We start from the raw sequence: 14,661 nt of genomic DNA, 5'->3' as shown, positions 1-14,661 counted from the left end.
CACTGGCAGCTTTATCTCACTTACCTACCCAGCAGCAAAGCACTGGGGGAGCTCCAGCAGCTGGGAAAACAAACAGAACCCATTCTGGTCTCCAGGCTGGACACTGGGGATGAGTGCAGGCTGGAAGGCGTCTCTGGAAGTCTTTTGTGCAAACCTCTGCTCCAAGGAAAGGTGTCAGATCAGGTCACTCAGCAGCCTGTCCTGTGGAGGTGTGAATGTCTCACAGCTCCTCTGGGCCCCTGGTCCAGTGTTTGACCACCCTCATGGTGAACATTTTTTCCACACAGCTAATGAGAATTTCCTGTTTTCCCACGGGTGCCCATTGCTTCTCATCCTGTCTGACAGCAGCCTGGCTCTCTCTTCTCTACACCCTCCCACGAGGCAGTTGCAGTAAGATCCCTCCTTTGTCTCCTCTCCCAGCTCTCATCCCTTCAGTCTGCCCTGCTGCCATCCCATTTTTTGACTACTCCCCTCTGCTGGGGGCTGGGGCAGTGGCAGCAGCACAGCAGCTCAGAGCTGCTCAGAGCTGGGAACCTTCTCCACTCACCCACCCTAATTAAGCCTGGATCCATTGGTAAGGGAGAAAGTGGCCTTCAGTGTCCAAACCCAGCATCAACTCTGGCTCAGTCTGCCCTGCAAATAAACTCCACCTTGCCCCATCCAGTGTAACAAAGTACATTTATTGTTAAAAACCCCCAACCCCTGTATCTGCCACAACGCAGCCTGAGGTCCTTGCACAGAGCACAGCTCAAGTCCTGGCTGGTGGCACCCTTGCAAGGCTTGTCAGCTGCAAGGCAAGTGTCCCCTTGCTGCCATCTCTCTCTCCGTTTTCTTGTCCACAACACTCACAAATCTGTTCCCTCGTAAATAAAACCTGAGTGGTTTCTGTGCCCACTCCCCCCTGTTGCCAATGCCAATCCTCGTGGTGGCCACCACGTCCTGCTCCCCGGGCAGGTCCTGTCCAGGCACCATCCAGATGTCCGTGTCCCGAGTCAGGTCCCTCTGGTCGAAAGCCTTGTCGATGCCAAACGCCTGGCAGAGCCTGGAGGGGCCGTTGCAGAGCTGCCAGTCCTTGAGCAGCTTGGTGGGGGCTTTCCTGGAGCTCCTGCGCAGCTCCCTCATGGCATCCAGGCCCTGCAGAGGCTCCAGGGAGCGCAGCAGCACCGCAGCCCCTTCCCCTGTGCGGGACAAGAGCGGGCTGTTACTGCAGGGTGGTGGCTGGGAACTCCTCAGCCTTCAGCCCACAGCAGGGCTCAGCCCCAGGGAGCAGGGAATTGCCTGCAGCTCCAGCCCTTCTCTCCAAGTGCCAGCCTCTGGAATCAGCCACTGACCCGTGGGCAGTGCCCTCCCCCTGCCTCCTCCCACTGGCCCACAGCTCTGTGCTCTTTATTCTGCTTTGCTCTTCCCAGCCCCACTTGATGTTACCAAGTCTTGCTACTGAGACTTGCCAGAGGGCAAGAGGTTTTTCTTTTGTCAGCACAATGTTCAGGAATAAATAAATACACATATGGTTCAGCTTTGGCACAGCTACCCAAAGCTGCTCCCAAACCCAGTGGATTTCTAATAAACTCTGATTACAAGAATTCCAGCTAATAAAGGAGAGGAGGAATGAGTCTGGATGCTGCCAGCAGAAAGAGGCAGCTTGCAGAGTTAGGCTGGACAAAGAGAAACCTGGGAAGGAGCTGCAGGCACTGGGAGCAGCTGCTGCTGAGGGAGCCTGGGCTGCAGATGGTACCATTCCAGAATCCCATGGGTAACTGCATGGAGTGATCCAAGCCCTCGTGCCAGGGCAGCTCTCCCAGGGCAGGGACCTGGGGCGGGACAGGCTCCACGGTGTGGCTGTGGCTGCTCAGCCCTGGCAGCAGCACTGCAGCAGAGGAGACCCTTCTGTGACAAGAACTGAGGAAAACTGTCAGTCTCTTCTCAGATGTGATCTGCCACCCTGCCAGGTGCCTTAGGGACACTCCTGCCCTCCCAGCTGCCTTCCCTGCTTTTGGTGGCAGTGAAGCAAAGATGCAGCTCTGAGCAGACGTTCCCTGGGACAAGGATCTCCAGCCTAAGAAGGACATGTACACTTCCTTGGTACTTTCCAGTGGACAGCAGGGAGGTCTTCTCCCGACCCTGAGTGGGCGAGGAGAGTGCCTGGCACAGCCTGTCTGCCCCACACAGCTCCCCTCGTGCCGGGGCCACCCACGGCATTCCTGCTCCAAAAGAATCCCTGCTCCCTCTCCAGCCTGGAACATCTGGAGCCCTGCTCATGCCTGGCACAGGCTTCTCTTGTGGGCACTGACAGATCCCTAAGGACCTGTGATTTCCAAAAATAGAATCCCTCTCATACTTTGTACAAAATCCCACACTAAATTACCCTCCTGGGCTCCCAGGGAGGACCTGGGTTCTGGCTCTGGAGGTGCTGCCTGTTGCCCTGAACGTTCTCTGAGCCCCTGCTGCCCCCAGTGCAGCTTGGTGAAGCCAACAGCCTGATTTCCAACAGCTGTCAGCAATCTGTTCCCAGGCACTCCCTTCTCCAAGGAGGAGGATTGATGCTAATCTGGCAGCCAAAAGCCGCTTCCCTGGACTACAGTGATTTAGAGCTCAAAGGTCATTTTAGATTTTTAAGAACATGTTCCATGTCCTAATTCTGCTTTTTATCCATGCACAAAGAAACATCCTTCACATCATGTTGCTGCCTCACTTGCCAGGAACAACTCTGGGATTCTGAACAATCACTAATTACACTACTTGCTTTCATCCATCACAAATGCAAGTGGAAACTGTGGTCACACTTGAACTGAACCGAGTCCTTGGGAGTTCATGTGAAGAGAGACGAGCACTTGGAGAGACTGCAGAGCATCCCAGAGCCCTGGGAAGGGGTACCAGGCATTTCTGTCTCTGGCTGCTCTTTCTGCATTCCCACCTGGAAGTTTCCATGCTCTTCCCAGCCGTGTGCAGCAGACACCACGCACTGCCCAGTCAGCAGCCCCTGAGTGTGACAGCAGCTCCCCAAGAGCTTTGGGAGGAGGTGGAGACAGCAGGCAGGACAGGAGTGCAGGGATGCCACAATGGCCCACTGCCTTCTTTGCCCCCACGCCCCTGGGTCCTCCTGAACATACTTCCATATCAGAAATTTTATTTGAACTCCCATAGAGTAGCTGAATCCTTGCAATTCAACTCCTGCCTGCCAGAGTGCTTCATCCAGCCTGCCCTCCTCCCCTGCCAGCCTGCAGCACTTCGCTCTCAGGGCTCACCTGGCTTTGGCATCTGCCCCACACGGATGTGGCCCTGACACACCAGGGACAGCAGGGCCAGTGGGAGATGCCCAAGAGTCACTCCATATAACGAGCAGCATTCAGATTTAACAACAGCCCAGAGGCCAAGGCTCTCCCCGAGCAGCCAGCAATCATAAAATGATAGAGAAGTCCCACTCCCCCGCTGTGCAGCTTCCTGCTCCTTCCCTGGAACTGTTCCAGCTCCCACTTGGAAGCAGCTCTTGGCCACTGGAGAGAAGACAATTTTCTCCTCTCTTCACCCGTGTGAGTCACTGCTCCCAGAACACTTCCTTCAAAGTCCTAGTCTGGGATCTGAGAGGCAGGGAGAAGCCCATGCAGTGTGACCCTGGGCTGAGCAGCACTGGGCTCTCGGTTTTCCGAGCTGCTCTTTCAGATCTGGCAGCAAAACACACACCTTGGCACATTCCAGAGAAACAAATCACAGCTAAGTCAAGGAGAAGGATGACTGGCATTTATCCTCTTCCCGAGGCGAGGGAAGCCTGACATCCCTCTTAACTCTAGGGAAAGCTCTTAGTACAAAGATTATTGTGCTGCTCAGGATATACTGTAGGATTCATGCACACTAAAGGACATTGGTTATATTTTTTCTATAAGCTCTTCTCCTCTATCATCCATGATTTCTCCAACGGCAGTGAAGCCTGCCATGGCTTCAGGCAGTTGCAGTATTTTACTCAGTGATGGGAAGAACTCTCACAGTGAAATCCCACATGATGCAGCTTTATCTAGTGACATGCACAAAGATTTCCCCTTCCTCAGTGACAAAAAAATATTGGAACCCACCCTTCAACTCACGGTTTTATGAACACAGTGCTGCTGGGGACACACTTTTCCTATCCCTCATTTGCTGAGCCTGAACTGGACCATAAACCAATACAGCAAACAGAGGAAGGTTTATTCCACCTGGAGTCGAACCAGACAATGCTACAAGGCCGTGTATCCAAACAAGTGATCTCTGAAGAGCCAGAGTCTCATGAGCCAAACTCTCCACTCTAGGCAAGCTCAGCAGAGGGAAGGAAGAAGGACCAGCATCTCGGACAGGCTGCAGATCCTGGGCTGGTCAGGGACCAAGGCACTCCCAGCACAATCCAGGTCAGTGTTAAACTACTCCTTAAAAGCAAACTCTGCTGCAACTGCCCCGCTCCTGCTGCTTGCCTGCTCCCAGCAGGGTGTGTGTGGACAGCCCCACAGTGTCTGTGCCAGGAGGGCAGGCACAGGCAGCACAGGGACAGTGCAGCATTCCCACTGCTCCCAGTGCCAGGACCCATTACCCTGGCAGCTCCCAATCCATGCTGTGGTCACTCTGCAGGAGCCTGAGGAGCTGCAGGGCAGCAGCCACTGCCAGTGCCTCAGGACACACTGGCTCTCCCAGCTGTTTGCCTTCAGAGGGTGCTCTGTGCTGTGAAGGATGACCAAGCTATGCCACAACAGACAGGGGGCTGCCAATGTTTCCTTGTGCTTTCTGCACAGCCAGATCCAAACCAGTTTCCAAGATCTGTCCCATATCCAGAGAATGCAATATTTTTCCCTTCTACCCAGGTGCCACCACAAAGACAACTTCCTCAATCCTTTCTCAGGTGCACAGCCACAGTATTTACTGCAGTGCCCTGACAGAGCTGGCAGTGCCAGCTGTGCCTGCTGTCAGAGGAGCTGCATGTGTGACAGGCTGACATGGAATCCAAGCAGTTCCATCACCACAGTGAGCTCTTTAACTGATTTGCTACAAAACTAAACACAGGCAGATAAGGAAAAATTTCCCAAAGTATCTATTTCAAAGAAATCTTTCTAGAATTCAAAGGCTAAATGCATTTCTTAATAAAAATTATTATTCCTAATATTTCAAACACTGACTAATGAACCATCTGCTTTCATTATCTGAACAGATTTGGCAGAGCCAGTGTAATGAAATTCACATGTGTTCATCCCCCAGACTGCAGACCTTCACTTGGAGAGTCAGGCTCTTCCCCCACAGTACAACCCAGCACTGTTTTCCTGCTTGGCTCCTGTCCAAAGGCCAAAACCTGAGGATTAATGGTCACTCTTACACTTCCTTTCCACTTAGGAATATATAAGCTGTAGAGTTCTTTAACCTCTATCTTCAAAATGGTGAAAAAGAAAGTAAATTGGGTTTGAGATTTTTTTTTCTAAAATAGTGGAGTTTTACCCAGGAAATACCTGCTGCCATTTCAAGGTGGCTCATTAAGCAGCAGCTTTATTGCCAGGCAAATACTGTCACTCTTACAGGAGTAACACTTGCATGTTAAGAGGAGCTGTGGAAGGACAGTCTCAGTAACTTCCAGAATAATTTGATTAGAGCTTGATTATTATATCTTGAGAATAATAAAAGAAAATTGAAGATTCTGTAATAGTCTGAGTATTTGGATTTGGGTGGGGGTTTTTTGGTTTTAAGATACAGCAAAGCAGCTAAAATGCTCCTACACTGACTCCTTGCTTAAGCTTAGGACATCTCGGACTGTTTTGTTTTGCTCAACATTTAAAGCCTCTGAAGATAAAGGCAGGAGACAGAGGAGTTTCTTGTCATGAGAACAGACACCAAGATTTAGGCTGTCATTAATGGCTCCACATATTTCCTCTCCATCAGCACTTTTGAGGAACAAAGTTCACTGAATCACAGGAATGAGGCAGCTCCCCAGGTCACCAAAACTGGAAGCTCCATCCTCTCCAGATTCTCCTCCAGTTCTTAGTCTTTATTTGTGTGCCTGACCAGCTCCCACAGCTCAGACCAAACTGGGGATGGGCCCTGCTGCCCACGCTGCCTGTCCACAGGTCCATCCTGCTCCCAGGGGCAAAGCCCAGGTCCCAAGGAGAGGCCCTGAGAGCAAGTGACTGACTTCACGGAGCCCACAGGGTCACTGCAGCACCACAGGTGCAGCCTGAAATGCCAGCCCTGTCCTGCAGGCACCGAATCTCCCTCAGCCCCAGCTCACCTTGGCTGGAAACGTTGACACAGAAGTAGATGCCGTAGATCTGGTACACGTACAGGGTTCCTGGTTTCATGAACATGGCCGCGTTCCGCTGAGTCTGCTTCCCACCTCTCGAGTGGGAAGCTTCATCTTCCCCACCCAGATAAGCTTCTGTTTCAACAATCCTGCCCCAGAGCTCTCTGCCATCAGGAAGTTTGCGAACTAAAATCTGAAAAGAGAGGTCAGAGTGCATCGGTTTGCAGCCCTCTGTGCAAAACAACCAGAGCAAGAGCTGTGGAAACAAAGAAGTGGGAAACAAAAGGAGCTGGTGGTACTAAACACTCTCCTCTCCATGTGGCAGCACTGTCTGTAAGTTAACACCAACTTCTTCAGCTTCCACCATTCAGGCCACAGCCCAGTACAAAGAATTCCTACCTGTCATTCACCCCACAAAATGCCTGGAGTGTCTAGATGTGGCACTGTCATAAGAACCAATTTATAATCCTGCATCCCACAGAGTAGCTTTTGTGTGGTTATTTTCTGTATTCTCCATCAGGTTTAAGGCAAAAAAAGCACCACTGGTATCAACCTTGAAGCATCCTGAATGTATAATCTCTAGATCAGAAGAAATATGACAGTGGCACAATTAAATAACTGCTATGATTAGACAATTTCTCTCCCCAGAGATGTTTCAAACAAGTCCCAGTCCCCAATCACGGAGATAATCAGCACCAGGGTGAGCATCACTCTCCTATTTCTGTGTTTGCTGTGCCACAGAGAGGGGCAGTGCAGGAGAGCTGGGAATTGGCTCCAGGCAGACAACAACAGATCTTTGTTATTACAGTGTGTTCCTTGCTGCTGGTACCTCCTTAAATAAAACAAAGCAGATGCAAGGGAAACAAAACATGACAGTGAAAAGATTCTCTTTCAAAATAAAACAACCACTAAACTTTGTACAAAGGTTTTTGTGGTTTGACCTGCTTTCTAAACTTTGTATTTTACTTAATGTGTACGAAATGCTGCAGCACAGCCTCGTTTGGGCAGCAGCTCTCAGTTTAATTAGATGACATTCAGCACTTCCACACTGGCAAACCAGCCATTCAAAAATGACCTTCAGGAAACAAAGCTTAATTCCCAACAGATGTCAGTGCTTGATGGCTAATGGAGATATTGATCTGATCCAGCATGGATGCTCCAGAACTCAGTTTCCAATGCTGCAGCTCTGGTCTATCAAAGTTTCCCTGCAGCACTGGTCAAACTGGTGAAAATAATCAATTTATTTTGTTTAGGAAAAATGCAGTGACTTCAGAAAAGCAACTGCCTGTGAGCACCCCAAAGGCAGAGCCCTGTGGCCACATCTGTCTCTCAGTATGATGAAATGCAGTGGTGAAGTTATGATTTTAACTTCATTTCCCTGACTCTTCAGACACACCAAATATTCACAGTTAAAAAATGGTGATCATTCCCAACACCTCACAGTGAACTGTTTCACAGAGGTGTTTATTTCTCAGTGAGGATGTATCTTGATGTTCATTTACTGCGTGTAACTTTTGGGGTATTTGTTTTTTTGTTTCCAGGAACTCAGGTATCATGAAGGTAAGCAATACTAATATACCAGGTGTATATTAAATTTGGCAGAATGAAGATAATGAATGGCACATTAAATTACCTTTATTGTTATCATTCTAAGAAAATGAGAGAACAGACTGGGTTGTGGGAGACTGAGGGTTCCACTTTAAAGAAAAGGCAAAATTAAGACAGAAATCATCTAGCTTGTAATTCTAAAGGACTGAAAGGAAAAATACAGAATTAGGACTCAAACATCATCTGCCCAGGTAACTGGATGCATGAGGATGTCAGAGTCATTCAGACAACAAAAATGCATCAGTAATGGGAGGCTTCAGGAATCCTCAGGTAGACCAGGACATGGGCTATGTTTCCTCAGATGCTTTTCAGAGTGAGTGATCAGGGCTTTCACAAGAAAAGACTCAACTCGCAAACCCAGCCAGAGCAAAACACAAAGTATCCCCCAAAGACCTATCCCTGACAAACAACTTTGTATCATGACCAGGAAGGATGAAGTTCAGTGTCTTTTAACAAGCATTGAGGTCCAAAAATAATCTACTGGAGCTCTGCTTAGCAGGGAAAAGAGGAATCTACGGAAAGTGAGGAAGATCACTGGGAAGAACTGAAGAGGCAGCCAAAGGTTAAGGCTGGAAAGGCAAACCTCGAGCAGGGTGTCTGGAAAGACACGTGGAGCACCACAGAGAGGGTGAGGCAGAGCAGAGAGAAACCCACCAGGGTTGAAAAGCAGAGCAAAGGCGTCAATTACAGGCATGACGATATCCTTAGAAAATAAGAAAAGGCCAGACATGGCAAACCAGGCCAAAACCAACAGTTTGTGCAACAAATTCCTGAAGTTATCTAAAGCCATGAGAACCCAGAGAGTCTGCTCAGCCTGCAGACAATGAAGGTATAAAAAAGACTCAAGAGGAGTTAAGACCAGAGCGGTAAAACTAAACACAAGTTGTGTTTAGAAGGTCTAGGGAAAACGCTGGAGGAACTCCCTGCCATGGAAACAGCAGGAGAGTTTTCTGAAGGGCTCACCAAGCAGAAGAGACACGTTTAACCTCCACCACTCTGATTTCCAGAGGCCTGCAGCAAGGTCCAAAGACTCCTCAAAGTGCCTGCAATGGGATAAGGGAGAAGGCCCCTGTATGACTTGGAAGCTCAGAAACAGAAGGATGGGAATGGCAATATTTGGAGTGAAGAGAGTTGAAGTGTGGGGCTGTGCAATCCTTGGCATCACAGGACAGAAAATGGAGGCACGGGAGATGCTGCTGATTGCAAAGCATTACTTTCCACTGGGCCAAGCGAGAGCCAGAAACAAGTAAAGCAATACCTGAAAGGAAAACAAAGGGCCTGAAACAACCTTCAAACCACAAAGTACATTACAGTGAAGAGAAAAAAAGGGAGGAAAACTCCACAAGAAACCAATTCTAAAATGTGACAGTAAACAAAACCTGGAAAACTACTCACTCCTCTGACTTCATCCAAAATAGATTTGGCTACTAGTCTTTAAATTCCACTGCACTGAACAAGAGGGGGAATGAGAGCTGTACTCCTAAAATAGCCAAGCCCAAGAGTCAAATGGCAGAAAAAGAACTTCATCCTCTTACACTAAGTTATTAGCTAGCACATGCTCCAGTATTGCAGCAGGAATCTCAGCATTCATGTCTTACCTGTCCCAGAAAGGACTTGGCCAGATTAACACAGGGCTGGTTGAAAAAATCTGCTTCCAGCTGGGAAGAATTTTTTTTCTGTGTCACAAAGTATTTGCTGCTTTTTGGAGAACAATCTCCACCAGCTGTAGTGCTCAGGTTCTCCAGGGCATCGATCTGAGGGAAGCTGGAGCTGCTTTGAAGAGCACTTAACTGAGCCAACAGCTTTCTTTTTCTTGGCATAGTTCTAGAAAAATATAAAGATAATTAGAAATATAAAGCTTATTTAAAAGTTTCCACAAAGTGCTGTTTTTATGCTTCTCTCCACCACCCTGAATCTGAAATCTACAGCTCCTTGGATAACCTGTGCAAACTACAGGAGCAGGTGACAAATTTAGCTGTGTTTACAGCAGGCTGGGCAAATATTGGGCTCTACTGATAAGCAAACAGAACACGGCAGTTTGAGTATTCACCTTCTAAGGACTGCAGATAAAAAGCAACTCTGCTCCACTTAGCACTGGAAATAAGTTTGCTCTTAGGTTAGAAAACTGAGAAATTGAAAGCAAAGGTGAACCAGTGCTGTGTGCTTTTTTAACTCACACTAATGTAATCTTTTAAGCAGACAGGAAAAAATAGAAAACAACCAGTCCAGAAACTGTGCTGCCTCAGAAAGCCCAGAAGTTGTGTATCAATGTTTTTAAGCTCTAAGGTAGCCAGATCAGAATCTGAAACTCCCCAGGACACAGAACATTTGAGCTGGGAGCTGCACCATTTACAGTCACAAACGTGTTCATCATGCTGGTGAAATGTTTCTGTAGAACCTCCCAAAAGTAAGCTTTAAATTCAGCCTACCAGAAGGATGAAGAGCAGCCTGTGTTCCAGTCAACAGTACGTACTTGAGGCAACTACATAATCCAAAATTATTCTTCTAGTTTGTCTGTGCCAGCTCCAAAAAATCTACTGTTTCTTTTTCAGTGCTTCAGTCCTTCTACCTGTAGAACAGGAAAAAACTTACTTATTCAGTGTACAAAGCACTTTGAAATAGGCTGTGAGATTCTGGAGCTGGAGATGTGATACCAACAGTGTATCATTGGCTCAAACTCCAGAACAATTTGCAGTTTTCTGTTGGTCCAGCAAAACACCATCTCCCAGCTGGGCAGTGCTGGAGATGCTCTTTAGCCTCTGTTATACAAAAGCCATGAGAGCAGTGGGGAATGCACTGAATGAATCCACAGAAAGCTGAAACCAAACTTTTAAAACTCCCCCAGTGGCACTAAATTTGGAAAGTGTCAGCCTCAAAGAAAGGACTTTGCAATGGGAATGAAAAGATAAGAGGTTTTAGAAGGTGCCTCGTGAGTTCTGAAATTCATGCACCTGTAGATGGAAGGGAAAAAAAGCAGAGGTTCAACATCACGCAGAATCAGAAATGGAGAAAGAATCCTACACACAGCTCAGCCTGCAAGGGAAGTATATACATCAATAATTAGCTGCTGTCACTCATTTTTCACCAGAACATCACCTTTTAAAAATGACCACAAAAACTTCCACCACCAAACCCAATCTTTATCTTGCTCTGATGATTCTCACAATGAGAGATCCACCAGCAGCAGTTCCCCTGAACTACTGTGAAACAAATTCAGCATTGCTACACTCTGAATCACCAATGCCAATTCCCCAACAGCGTTATGTTTCACTTCAGAAGAATCCAGACACAAACATATAAAAATAGGCAGCAAAAAAAAAAAAAAAGTCACATTGGCATGACTGGCAGAGAGGTGGGATGGTTTTCTTTTTTCTTTTTTTTTTTCCTAAAGAAAACTGCCTGTTGGCCTTTGGCAGAAGAGTCCTGTAGAGGAGGATAAGAACAGGGAAAAGTGTTGCAGGAAGGAAGGGCTCTCTCTTCACACATCCCCATATCAGACTGACCCTCTGAAACACTGTCAAGGGAGTGCTTCCCACTGAAGACAAAACCTCCAGACTTCTCTGACAGTATTAACTGGAGCTTCCGGCTCATCAGCCACAGATAAAGACACGCTGCAAACATGGCTGGTTCGAGTGGAGCATTAACTCGCTTGGTAATTTGTGCTCTTATGGAATGAGACACCAGAAACAGGATCTGAGCTGCCTGGCACCTACTGCATTTCCAATTAAATGATTCTTAAAAGCTGCAAGGGCTCTCATGCACATGTTCCACCAGCAGCCTCAGGGCACTCGTAATTCCACTGCTGAGGGCTGATCCTACACACATCTCAGCAACTTCAACTCTCATTGGGAGCAGCAGTAGGAAAGTGCCAGGAGAAATGGGTCACATACAGAAGTGGGGGTTGCAGAACAAGGGGGCTGCAGTATCATCTCAGAATCCAAAAAAACCCTGCTTGTTTATGAAGATATGAAAGACATGAAACAGAAAACCCTAGGCCTCAAAGCCCACCTATGCCTTCTGTACAGGATGTTGCTTGTATGTCCAAATCCCTTCTTGCCTAGGAAAAATCACACTGTAAAAGACAGCACTTACCACACAGCCAAGCCCTGTGTATTTGGGAATAAAGAGACATCACCTCCTCACATCCAAGTCCACAGACAAATCCTGCAACTTCACTTTTCATTTTTATCTAGATTTTCTTGCTTGTGTAGTAAACAAATTCCACTTCTGGGCCTCAAATAACCAGCCGTGGGTTTAATCACTGCTTACTAATCCTGCTGTAACCAAACTAACCACAAGTTTTTAAGTACATGCGTGTTCACATGTACCAAAAAAAAAAGTATGGAAGTCAGAAAAGGAAGATCAAGAGCTGACTCAGTTCTGCACAAGTGCCTGGAGTGTTCAAAGCCAGAATCAGAGAGACACTGAAAATCTGTGGAAAGCACAGCTCAGCAGCAGATACACCCTGTAGTCAAGGCACAACAGAGCCTACAGAGACTTCTTTTAATCTAACAAGACTGCATTTGCAGGCATTTCCTTAGGTATTTAATGACCTTTCACTAAAAGGAGGTAAAAAAATAAAATCCCAGCAGCAATTTGCTTGTACTTCTGGCTCACAGGTCCAGATACCCTCAAAGCCTTCCTCAGGCACATCTGTCTTCCTGACAGCAGGATGAGGAGGTGCACACAGAACACAGCCCCTTCTGGAGAGACAATTCCTCACCCCAATTCCCAGCTGCACGGATTTTAAGTGGGAATACATGACCAGTCAATGCTGGGTCAGACCAAAGGGCTCCTCTCCCTGTACCCTGCTCTCCAGCAGAGGTCAAAAGCAGGAGCCTGGGGAAGGCCAGAATGAGCACACAGTGTTTCTCCACACATCCTCCACGCCTCCGGGCTGGAACCTTCCGACCCAGGCACGGTGTTTGTGTGCTCAGTAACTGAGCTTCTGCATTCCTCCCTGAGCCCCTGTAAAACAACCCAAATGGAGCAAGGAAGCTTCACAGAATTAGTTATTACCGCTCCAAAAACTCACTCATTTTGTGTGTGGAATTAGCACCGCTCCCCACACACACACAAATTGCTTTACACCTGCAACTCATCACCCCCAGCCCTCTTCTCTATCACCTCAAATAAAGTAAAGCCAGCTGGATTTTTCCAGGTCCTTTACAAACCATCCTGTGGCACCCCAACGGTGACCTCCAGCCACCACCAGGGCTGCCCATTTACTCACATCCTCTTTCCTATCTTTGCCAGAACTATTTATGACAGGGAACTCCCTTATTATATCAAGGGCTGCTCAGGTGAGGGCTTCTGTTTAAGCTTCCTGAAATCTGAGTACAGACTGTAAGCCAGACCTCTCAGCGTGTTTATTCAGACCTGCAGAGAATTCCAACATTTTTTTAAAAGGCATGACTTTTAACCCACGCTGACTTTTCCCCCTAGATAATATTTATGCAGCTGTGCCATAACCCTACCTTGCTGTATTTTCTACTAATTCACTTGGTGGTCAAACTTCCAGGTCTGCAGTCCATGGATTTCCCCCTAGAACCCTCTTTAAAAATTAGTGACACATTTGCTGCTGAGACCATCGTTACCAACACCGTCCCTGGGGGCTTCATCTGGTTTGGCAATTTATTCCTGCCTGTTTCTGCCAGTTGGGCAACTTATTCCTGCCTGTTATTCCTGTCTATTTGTTCCATAACCTTTTACACAGACACTTAATTTTAAGCCAAATCCTTCAGTGAGTTCCTGTCTAGTCTACCCTATTAGTAACCAGAAGTAAGTTAATAATGTATAGCTTCCTGGACAACAGTGTGAGATGCAGAAAAATAAAACCTTGAAAGAAGAGGCAGGGGTGGATATAACGACAAATACGAGTCAAATTCTCCGGAAAACAAAAAACAACCTTGAAAGAAGGGTGCAGGCAGGAGCTAATGTAACCAGTGAAATATAAACATAAAATCAATTTCTCCACAGACAGGTTTTGACATTACGTGCAATCGTAACACCTCAAAAATATGCCGAAATGGATGCTTTTATTCACCTTACTGAGTGCTGGGGATCTCATTTCCCACAGGACATCCTTGCAATCCCCCTCCTCGCTCCCGCTGCCTCACCGAGCACCTTGAGCCTTTTTGGAACGAAACTCGCCCACCCTTCCGTAAAGAACAAAGAAACGTAAAAACGAGGGACGACGAGAAACCTGAACTAAGAGCTTTCACAGCAGAGTTACGCTCCGTTTTGGCCGAGGACTCTCGTGATTTGGACGGGAACCAAGGAGTGGAGCGGGCGGACAGAGGGGGAGGCCCCGGCAGTGCTCGGCAAGGCCGCCCGGGCCCATCCGGCCGTGGCGGGGCCGCCGCCGGACCGAGCGCTCGGAGCTCGAGCTCCCTCACCCGCCATCCGCGGCCATTCCCGGCCATTCCCGGCTATTCCCGGACACCCCCAGGCCTCCCCTCACACACCTGCCGGGCCCGTTCCCGCCGCGGCCCCGCGGAAGCCCCGGAGCTGCGTGAGGGGAGGGCCGGGCCGGGGAGGCGGGGCGGGCTGGGCGCTGAGGCGGGAGCGGCGCCGCCACTGCAGGGTTTGGTGTGCTGCTGATCCTCCGATCCTGCCGTGCGGCTTGTTTTCTGGAGCACAGACCCTCTGTAAAAAGGGTCTGAACTCCCCCTGGATTTCGCGTCTTCGTCGCGGCTTCATGATAATAATTAATTCGTCAATATTCCTGAAAGGCTGAGGGAATTGGGGGTGTTCAGCCCAGAGAAGGCTCAGGGAGATCGTAAAGCCCCATTCAGTGCCTGAAGGGG

General features: G+C 48.2%; 1 protein-coding gene across 3 annotated transcripts; it reads right to left on the bottom strand.

The window, feature by feature from the left end:
• Window positions 1-639: 639 nt before the first annotated feature.
• MPG (N-methylpurine DNA glycosylase) lies at window positions 640-14,382 on the bottom strand. Of its 3 annotated transcripts, none has more exons than XM_050317230.1 (5): window positions 13,899-14,274; window positions 10,326-10,421; window positions 9,451-9,676; window positions 6,233-6,437; window positions 640-1,178 (listed from the first exon to the last, which is right to left on the bottom strand). In XM_050317230.1, the coding sequence occupies exons 3-5, from the start codon at window positions 9,670-9,672 to the stop codon at window positions 784-786; spliced, it is 822 nt and encodes a 273-aa protein (XP_050173187.1). In that variant the 5' UTR covers window positions 9,673-9,676; window positions 10,326-10,421; window positions 13,899-14,274; the 3' UTR covers window positions 640-783. The 3 variants fall into 3 exon arrangements, with proteins under 3 accessions (XP_050173187.1, XP_050173186.1, XP_050173185.1); XM_050317229.1 differs by lacking the exon at window positions 13,899-14,274 and adding an exon at window positions 14,320-14,382 and having other exon boundaries at window positions 641-1,178; window positions 10,282-10,421; XM_050317228.1 differs by having other exon boundaries at window positions 641-1,178; window positions 10,282-10,421; window positions 13,899-14,273.
• Between the last annotated feature and the right edge of the window lie 279 nt (window positions 14,383-14,661).

This window comes from Myiozetetes cayanensis, unplaced genomic scaffold (assembly GCF_022539395.1).
Source record: "Myiozetetes cayanensis isolate MyiCay16 unplaced genomic scaffold, myiCay2020 scf20-37, whole genome shotgun sequence".
NCBI lineage: Eukaryota > Metazoa > Chordata > Aves > Passeriformes > Tyrannidae > Myiozetetes > Myiozetetes cayanensis.
This window is presented reverse-complemented; position numbering and strand designations above follow the sequence as displayed.

Bases quoted from the DNA above. Each gene is read 5' to 3' on its own strand.
- MPG (XM_050317229.1), bottom strand. From the start codon at position 9,672: ATGCCAAGAAAAAGAAAGCTGTTGGCTCAGTTAAGTGCTCTTCAAAGC. The intron at 6,438-9,450 runs GTAAGACATGAA...CTCTCTTTTCAG, and splicing joins CCAAGTCCTTTCTGGGACAG to ATTTTAGTTCGCAAACTTCC. The intron at 1,179-6,232 runs GTGAGCTGGGGC...TGTCCCGCACAG, and splicing joins TGTCAACGTTTCCAGCCAAG to GGGAAGGGGCTGCGGTGCTG.